Here is a 22,809-nt window from a genome sequence, read left to right as displayed (position 1 = left end):
CTCTCGTGGAAGCTATCTGTTGCGTTATTTTTTCAATTTTTATTTTTGTCAAATCTGCTACCTATTTTTGTATTTCGTTTGAGCCTTTTTAATCTGTTGTCTGAGTTCAACTTCATACTTCCAGTGGCTTAACTTGTAGAATAGCGGTTGAATAAACTATGATACTTTAAAAAGTAACTAATTGGGCGGATTTACCTTGAATTGAAGGGTCATTGAACGCCCCATCTTTGAGAAAGCAGAATGATTTCCTTTAATCCCATTCCACCGATGTTCCACGAATGCATCACCAGACCAAAGCAGTCGATCGTCGATGTTTGTTGTCATTGACAGCTGCGTGTCTGCTAGCCAAAGTCATGGCGCTGCTCAAACAAAGTTGCTGCGTTGCTGGCCGTTTCTCCACAAACCATCTATGGCTGATTCCCAGGAGCATCCCACATGTGAGTATTTAACTAACTACTCGAATATCCTCCCCCTAAAAAAAACTCTTACGGTTTAAACAATTATTTAGTAGCTACCGTCTGTGAGCCTGAGCTACTACAGGCCTTGAGATACAACCTGAAGTGATGTAACTTAACGTGATGTTTTGTTTCTCAGTCAGGGTTCTTGTAAATTCAGGAGTCGGAAGATAGACAGACGACAGCTTGTGCGAAAACACTCTGTACAGCTGTGGCGCTTGAACTAATCCCAAATCCTTCTTTTCCCCAGCAGGTTTACAGCAGCAGTCTGATCACTGCGGCCAAGTCCTCCCCGGACCGGGCTGACAGAAAGAAAGAGCTACTGAGTGATGACGGACCTGATCTTCAAGACTTTATTTCAGGGGAACTGTCAGAGAAAAGCAAGTGGACGGAGTACAGAGGCAACCTTAAGAGAGGGAAGGGAGAGAGGTAAGAGCAGAACGAAGATAACAGATGTGATGAATATCAGTGAATAAAAGGGTTTTTAGTCAGCACTCCTCATTGTATGTACGTAAAGTGTTATCAGAAGAAAGTTCAAAGACCAGATCAGACTCAATCTTATCTACTCCACTGTGTTGAGCTAAATCAACATGAGGTGCAACTCGGATCCTCACACATCTTACTTGTCCAACAAAAATATTGTGTGAAAATGCTCAATGTACCATATGAAAGTGTTATGAATGTATATTTATCAGGCCCACGTCTGCTGTAAAACACTACCAAACACCCAATTGTCACAGCTGCACAGTGGTGGCCAGTAACAAAGTAAATTTACTTGAGTACAGTACTTAAGTACATTTTTTGAGTATCTGTACTTTACTTGAGTATTATTTGGGGGGGGGGGGGGGGGGGGGGGGGGGGGTGGGGTACTTATTACTTTTACTCCACTACATTCAGAAGACAATTATTGCACTTTTTACTCCACTACATTTCTATCAGTGCTCTAGTTACTCACTACTTTTGCTTTGAAGTCAGCTCATGAATGTCCTTCTCTTTTCTGAAATCTGACTCCTAAGACAGTAAAATGTGTTTGTGTAGTTCTGTTTGTCTCAGTGGTTTAGTCGTACCTGTATATTGTGCGTCTCCACGGTTTAATGTGGAGCAAACACAGAGCAAATTTCACTCAGATCAGGCAGTTCATTTAGAGGTGGTAATGATGGCTATAATTCTCCACCTGAGCACACATGGCCATATCTTCAACCCGTGTTAGAGGTTTTTGAAATGAAGAATGATACGTATCATGTGAAATGTTCTCCCTGTTTCCCACTCTGCCCAAACATACAATAATTCACTGTCCAACCCGAGAAAGTGTGTTGAGCCACATAATATTTGTTTCATTCCAGATGAACATTTCAAACTAAGTTGTCTGTGCTTGGAGTAACTTAGCTGCTGCTTTTATTCCATGGTATAGTTTTTAGAGATTTCTAGTAATGGTTTCTAAATAAACATAATGTAACCAAATGTATATACAGTAGTCTTGACTGCATTTATATATTGGGAAAATACAATGTTTTGAGATTTTTTAAGAAGTACTTTTAATACTTCATTGTTTTTAAAAGCAAGTACTTTAGTACTTTAACTCAAGTAATAATTTGACAGAGCAACTTTCACTTGTATTGGAGTAATATTTGACATGGAGTATCTATACTTTGACTTAAGTAATGAAGGCATGTCCTTTGTCCACCACTGCAGATGCATTAATGACTGTAACATAAACAGTGAAAATATTTCTTAATATTACTCACAGACACACGTGCTAATGTAAACTAAATGTATTTAATATTGCATTACTTATGTGTGCTTTATAGGAAAGGTTCTGTAAAATATCTTTATAGCTTAAAATATAAAAAGGACAGTTTTGAATTAAGTCTAATTAGATTTATGTGTATCAGATGTAAGGCATGTATTTTATCTGTGCTATACTTCACTAAGAATACATGACAGCTGTGGGAAGATTTGCAGTTTTGGTTTGTTATTGTTTCCATGAGGTAGTGGATTAAAGGCTGATCTGCATTTTGAACTCTTTTTTCTTTATCTTGAAATTTAACTGAGTTATGACATTATTTTATGGCTTTTTTATATTGATATATGGCATTCTATGCAGACTATGATACTTAGTAGTATGAGCAAATATTGTTTCAGTGCTCAAAGAAAACACACCGTTTTGAAATATCACAAAACTTGTGATTAAGACTCCTTAAGAGACCGGATCCTTCTTTACATTTAAAATGTGCTGTCTGTTTTGTGACAGACTGCGTCTTCCTCCATGGCTGAAAACAGAAATCCCCATTGGGAAAAACTACAACAAGCTGAAGAACACACTCAGAGACCTCAACCTGCACACAGTGAGTTACACACATTTACGAATTAGCACAAGTTAGAGGACAAACATGTAATGATATAGTTGTTCCCTTCACTGCAAGTCACTTCTGCTTAATTAATATCTTTCTTCCTCAGGTGTGTGAAGAGGCCAGGTGTCCTAACATTGGAGAATGCTGGGGGGGTGGAGAGTACTCTACAGCCACAGCCACCATCATGGTGAGGCTCCTCCTAGAAACACTGACTCTATACAAGTCTTTTGACTGTATACCTAAAAAAGCTAGTAATAAGTCTTATAAATTATTTTATAGATGGATGTCAGATCCATAATCTACAAATGTAATTAAATGGTATGATACATATCCATATGAAGAAGTCTTTCCTTCACTTAAAGTGTTTCTCTCTTCCTCTCCCTCTCTCTCTTCATATCCATGTAGTTAATGGGGGACACATGTACCCGTGGGTGCAGGTTCTGTTCGATAAAAACTGCCCGTCAACCCCCACCTCTGGACCCTGACGAGCCATATAATACAGCCAAAGCTATTGCTGCCTGGGGACTGGACTACGTGGTTCTTACTTCAGTGGACAGGGATGGTAATGAAATCTTTATTTATTGTATCTTCTATTAGCTCTACTCAGGTCACACCAGTGCCATCAAACTTATTCTGGATTATTGACCTGATTTTTAAAGCAGATTTATGCAGAAGCTGGGAGTATTAAAAGTATCTTTGAGAAAGGTTCACATGTAATCACATGACTTATAAATAATTTGAAAAAAAATATAACTATCCCAAATGTAAATCAAATTTCTCAAAATTGTTTTTATGGAATTAAAGTTTTTATACAGCATTACTCTGAATTGATTTCCAAAATATTACAAAAATTTAAATATTTACAAATTCAAATGAAACCACTGACTTTAAGAAATAAAATCTTCTCTTTTTGTGAAGATATTTCTGACGGAGGAGCATCGCACTTTGCAAAGACTGTCTCCAACCTGAAGGGAAGGTATAATTCCATCCCTTTTCATTTAATTGAACACTTGTGTTGCACACACTTTTATGTTTGTTATTTATCAGTCCTTTTTTTTCCACATCTTGAAGGAACTCTCTGATCCTGGTTGAATGTCTGACCCCTGATTTTCGAGGCGATCTGGCTGCAGTGGAGACGATTGCCCTGTCAGGGTTAGACGTGTACGCCCATAATGTGGAGACGGTGCGAGAGCTACAGAGGTGCTGACTTACACTTGAAATATTGCTTTCATATACATTACGCTTTACCCAGACCTGCTTTATAGTCTGATTTTAGAGGAATCTAATCAGTAACCAAGCAGGAAAGTAACAGGGAACGTCTCCTATAGAACAGACAAAGAAGAAACCTTTTTTATGTTTGTTTGTTTTTTTGTTAATACAAGAAGAAAAAATATTTAAAATAAAACCCAAGAGCACTTATCTAGTTGAAGGCCACTGGCAACTCAAATCCAGCACTTTCACTGTCTATTTTAGTGTTTTATGTACATAAAATCCTGTAATCATGTAAAAGTTATTTGAATCTAGTTTGGGTTTGAATTTAAAATATTTTAATATTTCTTTCAGTAAACCTTTTCTGGTTTATGCAGTAATAAACACCCTCAACAGCAGGTGGAACAAGGGAGTAATTTACCAAGTGCTAGAGTTAATACTTGATCATGCCTCAGGAAAGGCATGATTGCTCATGTAACCTAAATCCATAATCACCTCTTAGATTATTGTTCATCTGTCCGTCCTTTCTGTTTCCAGGCATGCACGTGACCCCAGAGCAAACTTTGACCAGTCTCTGAGCGTCCTGAAGCACGCCAAAAAAGTAAAACCCAGTGTGCTCACCAAGACGTCCATCATGCTGGGACTGGGGGAGACCGACCAGCAAGTTCTTGACACGTTAACTGGTGAGTGCACACACCGCCACGCAGACACACTTCCAAGGTTTTGATCCAAAGTAGGTATCCCTGTCCAGCTCACGCTGTTGTAATGTTGTGATGTGGCAGAGCTGCGAGAAGCAGGAGTGGACTGTCTCACACTGGGCCAGTACATGCAACCCACTAAACGCCATCTTAAGGTCAGTTCCTAATGCTTAATAATGGAGTATCTCCTCATTTACTTTCCCAGATGTATTTATATTTGATAAATAAATGCACAATGTGATGATGTGGTTTTGGGTCTAGGTGGAGGAATACGTAACTCCAGAGAAGTTTTCTCACTGGGAGAAAGTAGGAAATGAAATGGGATTCATTTATACAGCCAGCGGGCCTCTGGTGAGATCCTCCTACAAAGCAGGTGAGATACAAGATGTGATTAAGTATATTTCAGATAAGTATATTTATTTAAGATTGTGAGCTGAAACTCTTTCAGAGTGACTCACTGTATAGAGTATAACATCAGACTAAAGGGCCTGTTCGCCTAATTTGGAAATATCTTTTCTGAATTCTCCCTGATGATGTGCAGATGATTTTGGGTCACTCAAATTTTGAGTTTTCTTTCTCTGAGCCACCCGCTGCCATCACAACATGACATTTTTATAACTAATTGAATCGTGGAATAAGTAGTTGAATTGATTTGAGTTTACGATGATCATGTACATTTCACAATTCAGCTGCTGTAGCATCTTGTGAGAGAGTGTCTCAGATACCCTGATTATCCACAGAGTGCACATTCATCACTTCACACAGTAGAAAGAATTTCTGATGAAAACCGTCCAGCAGTGACATTGATTCATCAAGGACATTATGTTTTGAATTCTTGAAATGCCATTCCGACTATCCGGCTATCCTTTTATCTAAAGGTATTTTTTTTAATGTGGGGAGGTTACATTTCAGATTTTTATGCAAAGATCAAAGCTTTACCACGGTATTCTTTTAAGTGCACACAGATCATTTTTAAAACTGAAACTGATTAAGAGCTCTGAATATATATTGTTGAGTGATGAGGTTTGAAGCAGAGAGCTAGTTTTGATAAGGTGTAGGAGGGAATACTTGCTCTATAGCAGGTCTTCATCAAAGTGAGAACAGATAAGATGAGTAAATAGCTTTTGCTAAGTTAAAAGCTGTCTGTCACGGGGCACACAGGTTCTCTGCCTACAGCTAGGTTAATATATTATGTTACCCGGCTTCATTAAATATTTGACTCTGATAGGTCAGTATCTAACTTCATGTTGATCCCAATCCACTGTAACCCTCTCACTGAACACAAACCCTTGCGTAAAGAGTAACAAATAACTTGATATACAGTACATATTTCATAATTTAAGTCATATAAAAATGACAAATGAATCTTAAAAATGCTGTTTCTCTTCACAGGCGAGTTCTTCCTGAAGAATCTACTGAACAAGAGAAAAGCAGAAGCAGCAACAGCAGAATAAAGAGCAACTAAACAGCAGCTTATAGAGACCTTCTTTAAAACTAACAGCTTACTTATAACAGAACATACGTGTGCAACACTTGCAATACCATAAAGCATCATATTCTGGACACGCATTTTAAAGATATAACAGATAAAACTCATGTGTAGTTCAGGGACCATGTGTTTGCACTTGTCCTCATAGCTGACCATTCCAGCTGTGATGGCTCAGCTCTGTGTTTTAGAGGAAAGAGATCAAAGTGAACCAGCGATCTTTGAGGCCTGCAGATATGAAGATATGGGTGCCGCCTCAATCTGCGACGCCCTGCCAGAAGAAATACAACTTGTTGTTAGCCGTCGCTGTAATTTGCTATCTCTGCACCTCAAGGGGGGCCCTAAATCTCCTCCAGCATGAACTCCTCCCCTCAGGGCCTCAGACTTCAGGTGAAGAGCTGCTGACCTGTGATCTGTGGCTCTGCAGGAGCTCTTTGATGTTTGCTTCTTCTGGACTGATGATTTAATCCTACAGGAGAGGTGTTTTTTTTCGGGCCAAGTTTTCTTACAGCAGCACAAAGGGGAAACTATGAATTATACAAGATTATATTTATAGTTCTTGAACATTTTAAACAGGAAACTTGTTTTAATTTCATCAGAAAAGTAGAATTTTAACCTTGATTGGCCATTCAGACATTTCTCAAGAAGTACCTCTTCATAAAAAGGGGGTCATTAAATTTAAGTTTAACACAAATGTCTTATTGCGCAAATGGGTTAAGAACATACATCTTAATCATGTAAGTTAATGTGTGAATAATTAAAACTCACAAGTTGATCTGTGTGCAACTTTTGTTTTATGTTATTAAACAGATACAAATGAAAATACTCATCATTTTTTAATGCATTGGCATTTTCAGGGGACAGCCAATAATATAAAGGAAAAATACTAATTAACATATAGTAAGATGATTTTTAAAAATATTTTAAAAAACAGTATAAAATTTAGCAATACTTGATTATATAGTAAATACTGTAAGAAAGAAGACTCACTTGAATAGTTTTCATATAAAATGGACTAAAACAGACAGCATCATATTTACCTGCATGAAATGCTACTGGACATGAAACTTGTAAAAATTAATTGTTCCTATTTTATCATCACCAGACTTCATCCAAAGACTCATACACATCCATGAATCACATTCACACAATTTTGGACTGACTGCTCGACTTCTTCCTCTCCTCTGACCTCCTGCAGCGAGCAGCTGATCGCACTGTCTGGATAATAGGCGTAACCGAGCAGCAGAGCATTCAGGCCTAAATGAAATGTTTCACCAGCAGTAAAAAGGCAGAGAGAGGAATGCGTTGCTTGTCATGTGATTGAGGCAGATGAAGGGAGGTTTAGACTTTGGCTTTCTTAGTGGGAGGTTCGATGACAGCTATGCGAGGAGCAACGCCCGCTGGAGTGTAAGGGATTCTGCTTGCTGTCACTTTCTTACCGATGGTCTCGATCTGTTAACAGAGAAAGCAGCAATGTGATAAAAGCCTCGGCAGACTTCCTCAGATTTAGTCCTGAATTGCCAACACCTTCATTTTGAACTCATTAAGTCTGTGCACTGTAAAGTATGTGTGGGTTGTGTTTCCTGTCTTTTCACCTGAAAGCCGATGTTCTGAAGGTGAGCATGGAGGTGATCCAGCACTCTGCGACCATCAAATAAGAAGGCTGGCTTCAGCATCTTCTTGTAAATCTTCTCATAATCCAGCTCCTGTAGTGGATCAGAGGGTTGTGATGAGTTTAATTCATTTTGTAGAAAAGAAGTTCAGGAATGTTTGTTTAGAAAAAAGTTGGATTGTGACCTTAAACATGTCCCACTCAGTGCAGATGACCAAGGCATGGGCACTTTGGCACGCCTCATAGGGGTCAGAGGTCACAGTCACTAGCTCAGATACTAAGAAACAACACAAACAGCAAGTTTTTGTCATCTATGAGTCACAATGAGTCATTAGTGGTCATTCCCAAAAGTTTGCACCCAAAAGAAATGTTCAAATCATTGTCTACGCATTTTACAATATTCTAAATTTCCCCACATTTGTCACCAGTGACTCATCACCATCAACGACACAAAAGTCAAAGCTAGTCACTAGCTGATGATGATGGCATACAGCAACCAGCACCCGTATGTCACCCAAAGTAACCATCACTGTAATTTCCTTAACTTTAAGCATTAATACAAAAAAATGGGGGATATTGTATCATTAAAATGTAAACTCAGTACAATGTTGTGCCAAGTGTTCCAGGTTTTCAACATGATTTATAACCTATAAAGTCTGACATTTTAAAGATTGACTCACTTTCAGGCTAGTCTCAAGTAGCCAATTATGGAACTACATTTTTAACATATTCAAGTTGGCTTCATGTTTGAGGTTGCTGCTTGCCCGCAACTAGAGAGCTCAATGTTCTACACAAACAGGTTCTATTTGGTGATGCAATTAACATTTTTTGTAACAAATGCAGCATTTACCAATAATTAATTATTTATTTTATGAAATGTCAGAAAAAAGTTTTTTTTAAAAAGGGCCCCACGCAATAAACTATTATGTACAGCTAAAAGTTTCTGCAAATGTTGGCTATTTGAGGGGCTAATAAGATCAACATTTTTTTTTATATTTTACATAGTAATTACTTAGATTTATTTTGTGGGCTAGCAATGCCAAATATTTACTATGAACTTACAACTTTGGAGTCCAATCATTGTTGCATGTCATGCCTGAACTTTCACTTCTCTCATTTCAAATCAAATCAATTTAATTCATGCAACCAAATACAACTTGCTTTAAGGGGATTTAATCAGTTTCTTGTAAGCTCTCTGCTGTATCATGTGATTAAAAAAAATACATCCCACAAAAATGTGTTAGAAATGGGCTCTTCAGAGCTGCATGTAAATGTTATTGACACACACCTCTTTCTGGATTGTCCTCTGAGATGTTGGGCTGGGACAGGTCATGAATGATCTGTTCTTTAAGCACCTTGGGGTCGTAGATAAAAAGCTTGGCCCCTTCATCCATCAGATACTTAGAGATGTAGATACTGGATGACTCCCTAGAGTTGCGACACAAACACACACACTTCAATGTCAACTTTGATCAGGGCCACAGTTCAACTTTGAGGCTTGGCAGGTGTTCATGTGGAGGAAAGTGTGATCAACAGTGACACTGCAGGTTTTACATGAGTAGAAATCATGAGTGTTGTTTGAAATAGCTCTTGAGGCTTTTCATTGGTACAATGTTAGGTTACTGATTGACAAGAAGCTGCCAGAAAGAGAAATAACACACATGAATCGAAAGAGTTGTGATGCGAAGAATGTCTAACAGGGTGTGAGAGGGGAAGGTAGACAGTGAGAATGAGACACACCTTGTGTCACCTGTGTCTTTTTTGAAGGAGAAGCCCAGCAGAGCGATCTTTTTACCAGTGACAGTGTTGAAGAGGCAGTCAATAATCCGACAGGCGAACCGCCGCCTCTGGTACTCATTCATGTCTATCACCTGAGAGAATTACAAACAGGTTAAAAGAGTAAAGTAAACGAAATGAGCAAATACTTTTAGAGGGAGGGGAGATTAGGGTGCGTAATGCTTAGGTCTTACCTGCTGCCAGTAGGAGGCTACTTCAGGCAGGTTGAGGGCCTCACACAGGTACACCAAGTTCAGCACGTCCTTCTGGAAACAGCTCCCACCAAAACCTGACAAATGTGGTAGAGAGTTAAAGAAACAAAAAGCAACACTCCAACAGTGAAGCGAACAAAAGTTAACACAGAAGCTCATTTCAAACATTGTTTCTTACCCACGCTGGCTTTGAGAAACTTGCTGCCTATTCTCTGGTCCATACCAATCGCCTTCGCTACCTCCTCCACGTCAGCGCCGGTGGCCTCGCACAGAGCGCTGATGCTGTTGATGCTGCTGATACGCTGTGCCAGGAATGCATTGGCAGCCTTTAAAAGCACACAGGTGGTGAGCAGGAGTTTGCAGAGGAACACAAAGGAAACTATTAATGATCAAAGTCAGGAGCAATTTAGTCAGCAACTAATCTGATCAGCTCACTGAGTCTCTGCGTTCAGTGGTTTGAAGTCTCAAATGGGAGTTTGACATTTCAGTTTGCTTGTTGCAAAAAACAAGGAGCAAAAAGCCCTCTCAATCAGAATATGTGCAAACTGACTTGATAGTTAAAAAATAAATATGGCTGCTAGCTCTTTTGTAGAAAAACAACCTAATTTAATATGTGGTCTTTTGCTTTTATCTGGCATTTTGTTCAAAAACCATTGAATTTTAAATTGGGACATTTATGATCTAACTCACAGACACACAAATCATTATGGTTATCAGTAGTTGCAGCCCTGCACTCACCAGTTAGACAGCTCAGATGACCATGTGTTGGTGGTGATGATTCGTGATTTGGGGGACCCAGTGTTCGTAGACCGCACACAGTGCCTTGATCGCTCTCTGACCTTCTGCAGTTTCATCTCCACCGATCAGGACACGGTCCGGTTCCTTCAGGTCCTTCACTGCTGTTCCTTCTGCAAGGAACTCTGGGTTGGACAGCACCTGCAGCAGAGACAACATTTACTACAAGCTCACAGAACCACATATACTGTATCAGCACTTGATTCTTATAGTGGTGAAAAAAAACAAACACACTTGTAAGTTGAGGCTGGGTTTCGTGTTGGCATCAAATATCCGTCTAATGCTCTCAGCCGCTCGGACGGGGACTGTGCTCTTTCTCTGTGACGATCTTGTAGCCGTCAGACACTTCCAACAATTCGCCGAGCACACGCCTCAATGAATTTAAGGTCAGCTGCACGACCCTTTCCCATCCCATAGGTCTTTGTTGGAGTGTTCACCTGTGGAGGAAGTACAACTGTTATGCTTTCATGTGTGCGTCATACAACCCCAATTCCAAAAAGTTGGAACTCAAGTTGATGGTTTGCAAATCAAATAAAGCCTATATTCAACTTAAAACAGTGATTTATTAGTCTATCCAGTGATTTCCACTACAGAGTAATACGTTATTAGCCTTGTCCCTTTTGTACAGAGATTTCTCCAGATTCTCACAACTTTATTCTGAAAGTGTTAAATGATTTCCTCACACTGTCTCTCACAGAGTGGTGGACCTCTTCCCATCTTTACTTCTGAGAGGCCCCGCCTCTCTGGAATGTCCTTTTACACATAGTTATGTTACTAACCTGTTGCAAATCAATCCAATTAGTTAAGAGATGTTCCTCCAGAAGTTATTTAGTATTACACAACTTTTTTGAAAAGTTTGCTGCTGATAAACTCAAAATGAGCATATATTTTTCATAAAACAATAAAATCTTTTCCATATCATCATCCATTTTTTTTCCCTTCAATGTCTATTTTAATTTACATTTTAGACAGCAACCCAACTTTTTGGGGATTCATGGGTTGTACATGTCAGATGTATTTCATCTGTACAGATCCATAACATCCCTGCTCTGTCTGTCACACTCCATCATCCCTTCCTGAACTCTCTCTTGACTGCTGCTGGCATTATAATGTATAATATACTGTATTATATAATTATCTTGCTATATTATATTTTGTTAAATTACATTACTATTCTAAAGTACAACCCATGGTCATATTACATACAAATATTCTTTCTATTTATTGCTTAATTTGTCATTACCAACCATAATCACACCATGTCAACCTGTCACTACTGAAACATTTTTTTTTTTTTTTTTAATACTGCCTGTAATTACTGCTATTTAATTGAAATTCCATTTGTAACATTGTATATATCTAAATTGTACTCTAGCTTTATTTTATTTATTTTTTTTACTTATTTTTTTTATTTTAATTTATGTTTTTTTTATTTATTTTTTATTTTGTACTTATTGAAACTTCTTTCTTGATTGTACTTATGTCTGGGTTGCTGTAACAACTGAATTTCCCCCCCCGGGGGATCAATAAAGTAATATCTTATCTTATCTTACCAGTCAAACAGCAGAAACTGTGGGTCAGTATTTGTGTGTAGGGGTGGACTTACGGAGATAAAGACGAGGTCTGCATCCCGGATGGCTGAGTCTATGTCTGTAGAGAAAAACAAATTTCTCCCTCTGCATGATTCAACCACTTCTTTCAGACCCGGCTAAAATGGGAGGAAGTGGAAAAATGAGACAGGGAGGGTGTGTCAGTGAATGCGTTTGACAAAACACTACACAGACCGTTACAAATGTAATATCAGTGTTCAGTGACTATTCATTTACTGCCCTTTACGCTCATTGTGATGATGTAATACCCTGTGGTTGTCGTTGCGACATAGAGCAGTCTGGAACTCATTTATGTTTCAGTCCACGATGGAGTAATGTTGATCAGAAACATAATGCTGAAATGGTTGCCTAGCAACAGTGTATCTACTGATACTGTGTGTAATTAATAAAACAGAAAGATCTCTTGACCCAAGATAAGAAGGTAATAAAAACACAGCATATCAGTATTCTAATAAAACACAACCCACTCCTTGTTAAAGTCTAACTACATGTCACACTGTTGCTGTCAAACAAACAAACACACAAACAAACAAACAAACAAACAAACAAACAAACAAAGGTTTCTTCAATTAATTACATTAAAGCTTTACCTCATATATGGGCAGAGTGTCTGAGTTCCAGGCTTTGATGCGAGACTCATTGACATCCACTACGGTCACGGTGATCTCTGGACACATGTGGGCGATCACACTACAAGTTGGGCCCCCGACATACCCAGCACCAATACAGCAGATCCTCTTTATCTGGAACATCTACATAAACAAAACAAACAAAAGAGCAAAGAATGGAATGAAAAATATTCACACTTTTGATTCATACAAAAATCTTATGAGTTCTTATCAAGTAATTAATTAACACATTACGTTAAAAAAAATCTATCTTCAAACATTGGCTTTGACTTATTTGACTCAGGTAGAACAGAGATATATCAACTTAAAACAAATCATCCATCTAAACTCTGAACGTTAAAATGTTACACTTTCATTTATTCACATTTACTTGCCCCAGTCTCTCACTTAAGAGGTTTTTCATGCTCTCAGTTACTCCTTCAAGAGTGAGCTGAAGGTCCTTAAAGACTTTTTTTGATTACTTTTAGTTGTGAAATCACTGGCCAGCTATGTTAGCAAGCACTAACATTACTTGCAACTATACGCTACAATGAACATTGCATTTCTGTTCATTTTCAATGCATTACTAAAATGGTCCAACCTTTAGAGATGAACCCATCATAGTGCTCAACATTTAAGATTCAAGATTCAAGAAAGCTTTATTGCCAAGTAAGCTCGCACACACAAGGAATTTGACGTGGTGAATGGAACACTAGTACTTAACAACAAGACAGTAAGGGCAATAAATATATAAACCTAAACACAAATCCAAAAATTCTAAATAAAAATAAAAATAGTATCTGTACAAAGAAAGGTATTTAAGTACTTTTAAAGACATGAAATAAGTTAAATTAGCCTAAACCAGAGTGCACATGAATTAGATGAATATAATAATAAGAAATGTTATGGAATAATTTACAATATTGCACATGGTTATTGAGGTATTGCACCGGAAATCAAAGTATTCCACATGTATGTGTGAATATCACAGGAGTCTTTAGTGGTTCAACACAGCTCTTAAAGAACATTTCCTGTATTCATTGAGTTATCTGTATGATCTTTAATCCTCCTCCTCCAGTCTTCACATGTAATGGTAACCAGCTGTACCGTTACAGCCAACTAGGAATAAAGAGCCTTTCATTCCCACTGAGCCACGTCCAGCAGACATTAAAAACCACCTTTTATCCCAGGTATGTTTTCCTTTCAGCCACTTCATGTTAGCTGTGCTTCAGAGCTGTGTCACTGATAGAACATTTCACATTAACAGAATTATAAATAAGCTAGTTTGAATCTCTCTCTCTCTCTCTCCACAAGTCAAAGTGAACATAGTGAGCACAAGAACCGAATGAATGGACGGTCTGTGTATGAGCGACTAGCTTGCACCCGTTAGCCAGCAGGACCTTACCTTTGCCAACTCGACAGTCAACTTCAGGAATGTGCAGATTGCGTTAGCTCCTTATTTATACAGTCTGTGGTGAGCTCCCCTCTCAGATGGGTCTGAAGAAACAGCAGAGTTCAGGATCCTCCGTCCCCTAACAAGAAATATCAAACGCCTTTAACCTGGACAAACCTGCGCTCGACTGACTAACTCACAGCATCAGGGCTTCTTTCTCAACTTTTCTGCACTACCTTTAACTCTGATACTGAGGCTCTGTAGCAAAGGTAGCACCACCTCATTCATGACACCGAGGATAGAGCGTAAGAGACACTTCCGGCGTGAGACTTTCAGAGTAAAGTACCGGATTAGTACCGATTAGTACTCTTATCTAAAATATTAAGATAAGATAAGAGATTCCTTTACTCGTCCCACACGGGGAAATTCAAGTGTTACAGTAACAGAGTAGACAAAGTGCAAAATAAATATATAAAGCAAACAAGAGCCTATAAATGAACAATTATTAAACAGTTATTAGCAATTAAAATTAAAATCAAAAATTAAAGAGGTACAAGATAAGCATATCTTAAAATCACACACACACACACACACACACACACACACACACACACACACCACACACACACACACACACATATACACATATACACATATATATATATATATATATATATATTATTGATTATAGAGTCTGACCACTGAAGGAAGAAAATACCATTATTGCATGGGTATTACAAAGGGAGTACTTACTTTTCTTTGAGAATGCATAACAAAGGCTCTGAAAGTCGAAAAATAATTTACTATCGTATATATTTTAAAATTATCTTATAAAAGATAGAATTGTACATAGTGTGTATACATCTGTGATAGTTGCCATATTTTCTTTCATTTTTACTTTATTTATTTCATTTTATTTATTTTATTTTATTTTATTTTATTTTATATTATATTATTCTATTCTATTCTATTTTATTTTATTTTATTTTTTTCGATTTTATTTTATTTTATTTTATTCTATTCTATTCTATTCTATTCTATTCTATTCTATTTTATTTTATTTTATTTTTTTCGATTTATTTTATTTTATTTTATTTTATTTTACCTTTGTCATTGCATTCAGCCGCTCTGCTCCCCGTCTCTGGAACTCATTACTACCTCAACTCAGAAACACCGATTCTTTCCCCCATTTCAAATCACAACTCAAAACATATCTGTTCAAAACCGCCTACTCCGTCTGACTCCAATTGCACTGTCATTTGTTATTGTTTCTATTTTTATATATATATATATATATATATATATATATATATATATATATATATATATATATATATATATATCTGTGCAGTGTCCTTGAGTGCAGAGAAAGGCGCCTTTCAATAAAATGTATTATTATTATTATTATCATTGCTATTATTATTGTTATTATATTTTTTAACTATGTTAGTACATTGTTGTATTCCCTTGTCCTGTGTTGTAAGCTGCTGTAACAAAAGACTTTCCCCCAATGGAAGACAAATAAAGTATATCTTATCTTATCGTAAAAAAATTATGCATTCATGTTACACAGCAATATTTTACTATTATAATGGGGTTAGAGCATATTAATTTTTAGTGTACGACTAGCATTTTCAGTATGGATTCTTCATTACCAGTGGTGGACAGTAACAAAGTAAATTTACTTAAGTATTTTTTTTGAGTATCTGCACTTTATTTGAGTATTATTTTCTGGGGAAACTTATTACTTTTACTCCACTTCATTTCTATCAATGCTCTAGTTACTCACTACTTTTGCTTTGAAGTCAGCTCATGAATTTCCTTCTCTTTTCTGAAATCAGATCCCTAAGACTGTAAATGTGTTTGTAGAGGTGGTAATGATGGCTATAATTCTCCACCTGAGCACCCATGGCCATATCTTCAGCCAGGTTTTTGAAATGGAGGATGATATGTATCATTTGAAATGTTCTCCCTGTTTCCCACTCTGCCCAAACATACAATAATTCACTGTGCAACCTGAGGAAGCGTGCTGAGCTACGTATCATTTGTTTCATTCCAGATGAACATTTCAAACTAAGTTGTCTGTGCTTGAAGTAACTTAGTTGCTGTTTTTATTCCATGGTATAGTGTTTAGAGATTTAAAGTAATGGTTTCTAAATAAACAAAATGTAACATATGTACTCCTATGTATTCTTGACTGCAATCATGCTTTGTGAAAATACAATGTTTTGAGATATTTTTAAAAGTACTTTGAATACTTAAGTATTTTAAAAGCAAGTACTCCAGTACTTTAACTCAAGTAATAGTTTGACAGAGCAACTTTCACTTGTATTGGAGTAATATTTGACATGGAGTATCTATACTTTGACTTAAATAATGAAGCTGTGTACTTTGTCCACCACTGTTCATTACTCAATGGATTTGTAAGTTTGTGATATTCCGAAAACTGTCTGATTCAAATCAATGCATCTGGAGAGTTGGATTCATTCAGTTTTTCGTATGAAATATGATTTATGTGGTTATATTCTCATTCATTCACTACCAAGTGATTGTTTTAGTCAATATTTGTACATACTGTTGGGCTACTTCCTCTGTAACAAGACAGATCCCGTATTTGTACTCAGTTTCTAAACTCTTCATGTTTTGTAGGTAACACATGTTAAACTGACATTTATTTGAAGAAATAAAGTAGAATATTAAGCATAATTGTGTTGATATGATATACGTGATATTAATTATGCATCACACCACTGCATTTTCTAACTGCTCTACAGATTTTGAGCGCATCACATTGCCTTCATCATCAGACCAAGATTGCCAAAATGCCATGAAACAGATGAGAAGATCTTCAAACAAATGAAAAATGAATGGCAAGGTAACTGAGAACATCTATTTTAGTCTACTTACTCTGCTATTTTCTGATTTGCATTAAGAGTAATTTCAGCAAAGGTGAATATATTTTTGGCACTAGATAAAAATACTTTTTTGCAACTTGTAATTCAATTATTTCTAAATCACTCAACTAAAAAATTAAAAATATGGACTTGTAGGCTTTATGAAGTTATTAAAAATGTAAGTGCTATATTCAAGATGAGGATCAATCTGGCTCACATATTTAGCAAGAACATGACTCCTCAATAAAGGGTTGTGGTAACTTCGAAGGTAATGATCTCAGAGAGAAAACTTGAGCACTCATATTGAAAGAAGCCCATCTTCAGGAGACACAACCACAAAGATATAAGAATGCAAGTAGTTCTGGTAAAATCTTTTATTGTACTATAGAGTGTGAGTACAGACCTCATAATGGGCAGTAAACAAAGCCTCTAATTAAGACAATTAAGTAACAATGTCTGAGTTGTAAAGTCAAATTGCTTCCCTCTGTAGAAACTTGTTTTAAGTGCCCCCTACATAATGGTGGGGAGGAATCAGCTCATTATGTTGTTGTATCATTGAAAACATTCCTAAAGACTATAAATGCAAAAATGGCTTAGAAATGACCTGCATTTTAAGTAATAACTAATAACATCAAGTATTAAGTGTTTAAAATATCACTCTCACAGAGACTGTGATGTATTAGAACATTTCATGATTCAAAAACAAAAATAAACTTTACATTGAAACAAAAAAAATTTCAAACCCTTAACCTAAGTAAAAACAGTGCTGCCTTTTAGAGATTTTGAAAAAACTGTTGTGTTATTACTAAGTAATCACACTAACTTTATTTTCATTTTAATCACAGAAAATGTGTCCACTATTTAGAACACAGCAACATTTTACCCCATCACATATAAAAATAAAAACAAGCACTACATCTGCTGGGTCATATAAAACAGGAGAAAAATATTAGTTACACTTCAATGTTATTTTCTGAATGGTACAGTTTTATTTGGAGGGCTCCATGGTGGAGGGGGACTGTTTCTGAGTATCTCTTGTATTCTTCTTTCCTCTTTTTTTTCTCTTATGTTCTAGGTCTTTCCTTACCTGTTACAAAAATGACAGCAAGATATATTAAACAATCAGTACGTTGTCTGTATAAGCAAGATATCACCGCTAAGATTACATACAATATGTTAGTGTTGACTAGAAAGGGAGAACATTTCCCTCAATACAAACATTACCAACCTTCATTGCCATGAATCACAAGTGCAATGACATTTATTACTTACAAGCCAGCTTTCGTACATCTCCAGAGCCATTTTATCCCTCTCTTCTTCATGTAGCATTCCTCTTCTGCTTTAGTTTTGATGTCTTTACGCTCCTTTACATGTTTCTCATGCAGAACATCTTTCTTTTTTTTCATGCCTTTCACGTTAACAGAAAGAAAAGACAGGTTGAAGAACTTTAGATGAGTTAGTCCATTTCAGTGTTTATGGTTATGTGCTTGAGACGTAGCTTGAGAAAGGAGATGAAACCTGGATAAAACTTTTAGCCTTGGCTGCCATCTAGAGGTTGGTAATTTGTTTGACGGGCCAACGCTGTTTAGTGTTGAATTCAGTGTGACCACTTAATGCAGCAATTTGAAATACACATTCAACACATATTTTTTCAGTAATCAAGCTCAGTAGGTAAATATATGTAGGGAATAATGTATAAAAAAGGTATATGATTTATACTCACCAGTCTGTGAAAGCAGATTTGCTGTCTCTCTTTCTCTCCTCCTCTTGTTCTTGTTTCTTAAACTTCTGTTTGCATTCAACATCTCTTCGTTTTCTGTACTTTTCTTTTAGCAGATGATCATGCTCAAGTTTCCATTGTTCAAACACCTGTAGCATTTATAGCATTACTTGTTTAGCATGACATCTTATGTGTTTCAGAATAATAAACAACAAGTGAAAGTTATACCTGTTTGGCAGATTGTTGTTTTCCTCTCTGTCTTCAATCGCTTTTTGCTCTTTTCTGATCACGTCTTGCTTTTCTTTGGCTTTTTTCCTGACATACTCCGCTTTCTTTTCTTTCCATGCCTGGTATGATGCAACAGCATCTCCCTTCTTAGCCTCTTCATCCTGTTTGTTTTTGAAGGATGGGAAGAAAAGTGCAAACATTAAAATAAACCAGTGTGCTTTGTAGTCTTTGTGGTTTTATTTACAATTTACAAAAAAAAAGAATAGCTACCATTTTCTTTTTTTCTTTTAAGGTTTCCTCTTTCTTCTTTACTTGCATGTTTTCTCTTGTCTTTTCCTTTTTCTTTTTAAGCCATTCCTGTAAGAGCACATGTTAACTTCAGCAAAGTACATTTGAATGGGAGCTTTCCTCTAGAGCTGGACAGGTAATCTAGCATACCAAGCATTTTTACAGTGGGCCAACACACTTTAGTGTCCATGTAATTCTTTAAATATTTTTTGAAAAGTAATGCGAATGACCTGCCCACAAAACAGGGACACTGATACAATTTTCAGAATTACAGTTTGCTGGCCAACACCTTAAATATGTATGTTAATATTTTATTTCATGATCATGTCAATGCTGCCATAGCCAGACTCCAGACAGACCACCAGAGTGCCCTCTTCCTGATCTCCGGGGACTTCAACCATGTATTTATTTTCTACATAGCTTATTTTGTCTTCTGTACATACTTTTATTATTATTATTTTCATCGTATTTGTATTTATATCTTATTAATTACTTTCTTCTATTAATATTATTGATATTCTTACTTATTGTGTATAGGAGCAACTTTAATGACTGAATTCCCCCACCCCCCGGGATAAATAAAGTAATTCTGATTCTGATTTCTGATTCTGATTATTTTCTTTTATTGCACAGTGAATTTGTGGCAGTGTACTTAAAGAATTGTTTACTTACTTGACTCATATTTGAGTATGAATATTGTACAGTACTCCACACTAAGCTACAATTGTCAGGGTCAGTAGCACTTTAGTTTTAGTAGTTGGAGGTTGGGGGTGGAACAGTACAAGTGTTTAAGAGGGTTGCAGGGACGGTGTACAGCTGTGAGACAAAAATACCAGGGCTAATTATCAGTCTCAGTCCAGCCTGCTTTCCTCTACTCACTGGTAACTGTCCTCCATGACACAACAGGCATTATCACACTGACCTGGTAAATGGCAGCTCGAACTGAATCTGCTGCTTGAGGCTGAGACTCTTGTAGTGAAACTTTACGATCCAGAACTTTGAGACTCCCCAAATACTTAGACTCCACTTTCCTGGAGCACGCACTCTGAGATCTCTGGGTTGTCTTTGAGTTGGAGGTTGATGTCCTGATTTAAATACAATGACAGTGGCTTACTTTATTATCCTGATCTACCTTTGGAGCTGCAGGTTTTATGTTGTTGAAACTAGATATTCTACCTGCTGTCAAATGACTTTTCTTGGCCATGAGAGAGTTGGTCTGAGTGATCTCCCGAGTCCTGTTAAGACAAGACCACAAACAAAGCTATTAGATTTAATATAATCACAGTAAGAGACACTGCATATCTAACACACTAGTAAAAGACAACATAAAAAGGCATCACAGTCATACTTGAAAATGAATGACTTACATCAAACTCTTCAATTGATGTGGAGTACTTCCCCTCCTCCTCTTTGCTGTCATCAGAAAATAAGCTTTCTAAAAGAATGCATTAAATGAATGAGAGATTAAAAAAACATTCAAAGAAGAAATTAAGGTTATGGTGCTGAATAGTAATTACTTCTGGATTCAGAATCGACCGTGGACTTGGTAATGAGCTGCGATTGGTCACTCTTGCTCGAAAAGGATTTGCTGAGACTCCGTGAAAGTGTGTGATCTCCTTCTGTCCACTATAAGATGAAACAACACAAAAACATGTGGTTCAATTAGAAAATGTTTCTTTACTTTACCTTCTGACCATAAATATTGAACAACAATATGAGGTGTGAACTTGAGGGTCATTACAGCTGTGTTGCTGCCTGTGCCAGTAGAGATGGGAATGGATGCAGATGAGGTCTGGGCCCTGCTGAGATCCTGAGATTCAGCATCTTCAGCTTTCTTCTCTGTAGCTTGAATGCTTAATCCCAGAGTCCTTTGCCTTGGTTTTGGCCTCGGTGGCTCCCTCTCAATGACATCTGCATAATGAGAGTTTGTGGAACATCAATTTTAATTCTGGACTCATATTCATATAGTGCTGTACTATGCTATTGGCCTTTTGTGAATGAAGCTGTGTAAACAGACCTGCTGAGGAAGCATGTTTGAAGTCAGTTGCTGAGAATTGTGGAGTCTGTGGGGAGCTGCCCTTCTCCTCTGGAGTCTCTGTTACGCTGTTGTCAGATGGTAACGGTAAAGACATGTCCAGCAGAGTATCCTCAGATGTATGGTATGGCAGAGACTTACTCGAGCTCTGTCTTGTGATTTGAGAATCAGTCGACTCAACATTCCTGCTTTTGAATTGTGCATTATCTTCACTGTCATTTGTTCTCTCTGTAGAGTGTTTAGAGTCGTTATAGTAGTTGTTTTGACTGACAGAATCGTCAGGTGGCTCCTTTTCATGTGACTCTGATGATGTTGTGTCTGCCAAGGTAGAGCTAATTCTTTGGGTTTTCAAAAATGAAACTCTCTTTCTTCTGCTGTGTAGGCTTTCATCTTCTGAAAGGTCAAAGTCATTGATTTTTGCTTTGCTCTTCTCAGCCTTGAGTGCACCAGCCTTCTTCTTCCTTGATTTGAGGAGTTCATTCAAAAAATCTGCAAAACAGAATGCTCAAGATGAATAAATCTATCAGTGAATAAACCTTTAAGTTCACTGCACTATTTGTGTAAGGGAATGCAACAAAAAAGTCAAAATAAGAAAGAGAATTGGGGTGCTCACTCAAAACTACTCAAAAAATACTTGATGCTGATCTAAAGTGGACAATGTAATTCAATTTTCGCGAGTGCTGACATTTTTCAATTATGAACTTCAAAATAAACAATCGATGCCACAAAAAAACGACATCTTGATGTTTTCATGTACAAGCATGACTTCCTAGACATTCTAAAGCCCTTCTTTCTTACCATCTTCATCATCATTGAAGTCATCAGAGTACGAGTACTGGTCTGTTTTTGCTTTGCTTGCTCTGGCAGAGACAGCAGCCTGAAGTTCATCCTATAACGATATAAATTCAGGTTGGTTTCACAATTTGTCATCTTTCGTTTTTTTCTCATCCCGTCGTCTCTTGTTAAAACTCAGATTGTAAACAGAACATTTTTCACCTGAAATGTTGTCCTTCTCGATGTTTTCGGGCTTTTCGTGTAAGCAAGAGTCCTGAATTCCTGACTTGTCATGCTGAGAATTAACAGTTTCCTTTCATTGCGTGTGCTGGTATTAGCATGCTAGCTTACATTTACCTTATAGCTAGCTGGTAAGCTTCAAAGCTACCATTACTGCAACATTAGCATAATGCAAAGTTTTCCTGTCGTAAGATTGCTCTAGGGTTCGAAAAAAAATCTGTACAGCTATTAATACAAGCTACAATCCAAAGGCATGCTGACACTGGTAACGAACTTGTTGACGGTAACCCTGGGAAACGTGCAGACGCTTCCGGTTTCACACTGCGCATGCTCAAAGGCTTACCCGAAACACGTCAGCGCCAGAAAGAGAGCGAACCTGATAATACTTGGAGACCTTTTTATTTAAAGTCTATGAGGGACAGTGA

At 37.2% G+C, this 22,809-nt stretch overlaps 3 protein-coding genes across 4 annotated transcripts; 1 reads left to right on the top strand and 2 right to left on the bottom strand.

Annotated features, from left to right (window-relative positions):
* Positions 1 to 275: 275 nt before the first annotated feature.
* On the top strand, positions 276 to 7,022 carry lias (lipoic acid synthetase). 2 transcript variants are annotated; one of them, XM_034688843.1, is made up of 11 exons: positions 276 to 437; positions 706 to 884; positions 2,707 to 2,800; positions 2,913 to 2,993; positions 3,212 to 3,368; positions 3,725 to 3,782; positions 3,878 to 4,006; positions 4,553 to 4,698; positions 4,798 to 4,868; positions 4,975 to 5,086; positions 6,106 to 7,022. In XM_034688843.1, the coding sequence occupies exons 1-11, from the start codon at positions 279 to 281 to the stop codon at positions 6,165 to 6,167; spliced, it is 1,248 nt and encodes a 415-aa protein (XP_034544734.1). In that variant the 5' UTR covers positions 276 to 278; the 3' UTR covers positions 6,168 to 7,022. The 2 variants fall into 2 exon arrangements, with proteins under 2 accessions (XP_034544734.1, XP_034544735.1); XM_034688844.1 differs by having other exon boundaries at positions 277 to 437; positions 709 to 884.
* On the bottom strand, positions 6,975 to 14,527 carry ugdh (UDP-glucose 6-dehydrogenase). Its single transcript, XM_034688850.1, is given in 15 exon segments — positions 6,975 to 7,651; positions 7,795 to 7,905; positions 7,997 to 8,088; positions 9,100 to 9,239; positions 9,552 to 9,682; positions 9,782 to 9,876; positions 9,978 to 10,125; positions 10,534 to 10,590; positions 10,592 to 10,735; positions 10,829 to 10,909; positions 10,911 to 10,943; positions 10,945 to 11,031; positions 12,201 to 12,302; positions 12,795 to 12,956; positions 14,218 to 14,527. Coding segments are annotated over 14 exon segments (1,494 nt in total). The 5' UTR covers positions 14,218 to 14,527; the 3' UTR covers positions 6,975 to 7,540.
* A 2,928-nt stretch (positions 14,528 to 17,455) lies between these two features.
* Positions 17,456 to 22,726, bottom strand: map9 (microtubule-associated protein 9). Its single transcript, XM_034688942.1, is given in 15 exon segments — positions 17,456 to 18,181; positions 18,368 to 18,421; positions 18,424 to 18,505; positions 18,822 to 18,968; positions 19,048 to 19,070; positions 19,073 to 19,208; positions 19,318 to 19,404; positions 20,258 to 20,420; positions 20,512 to 20,570; positions 20,703 to 20,770; positions 20,853 to 20,961; positions 21,077 to 21,246; positions 21,353 to 21,859; positions 22,169 to 22,259; positions 22,367 to 22,726. Coding segments are annotated over 15 exon segments (1,884 nt in total). The 5' UTR covers positions 22,439 to 22,726; the 3' UTR covers positions 17,456 to 18,065.
* Between the last annotated feature and the right edge of the window lie 83 nt (positions 22,727 to 22,809).

The sequence above is a fragment of the Notolabrus celidotus genome, chromosome 7, assembly GCF_009762535.1.
Source record: "Notolabrus celidotus isolate fNotCel1 chromosome 7, fNotCel1.pri, whole genome shotgun sequence".
Classification (NCBI taxonomy): Eukaryota; Metazoa; Chordata; class Actinopteri; order Labriformes; family Labridae; genus Notolabrus; species Notolabrus celidotus.
Note: the sequence above shows the minus strand (reverse complement) of the source record. Positions and strands in the feature narration are given on the sequence as shown.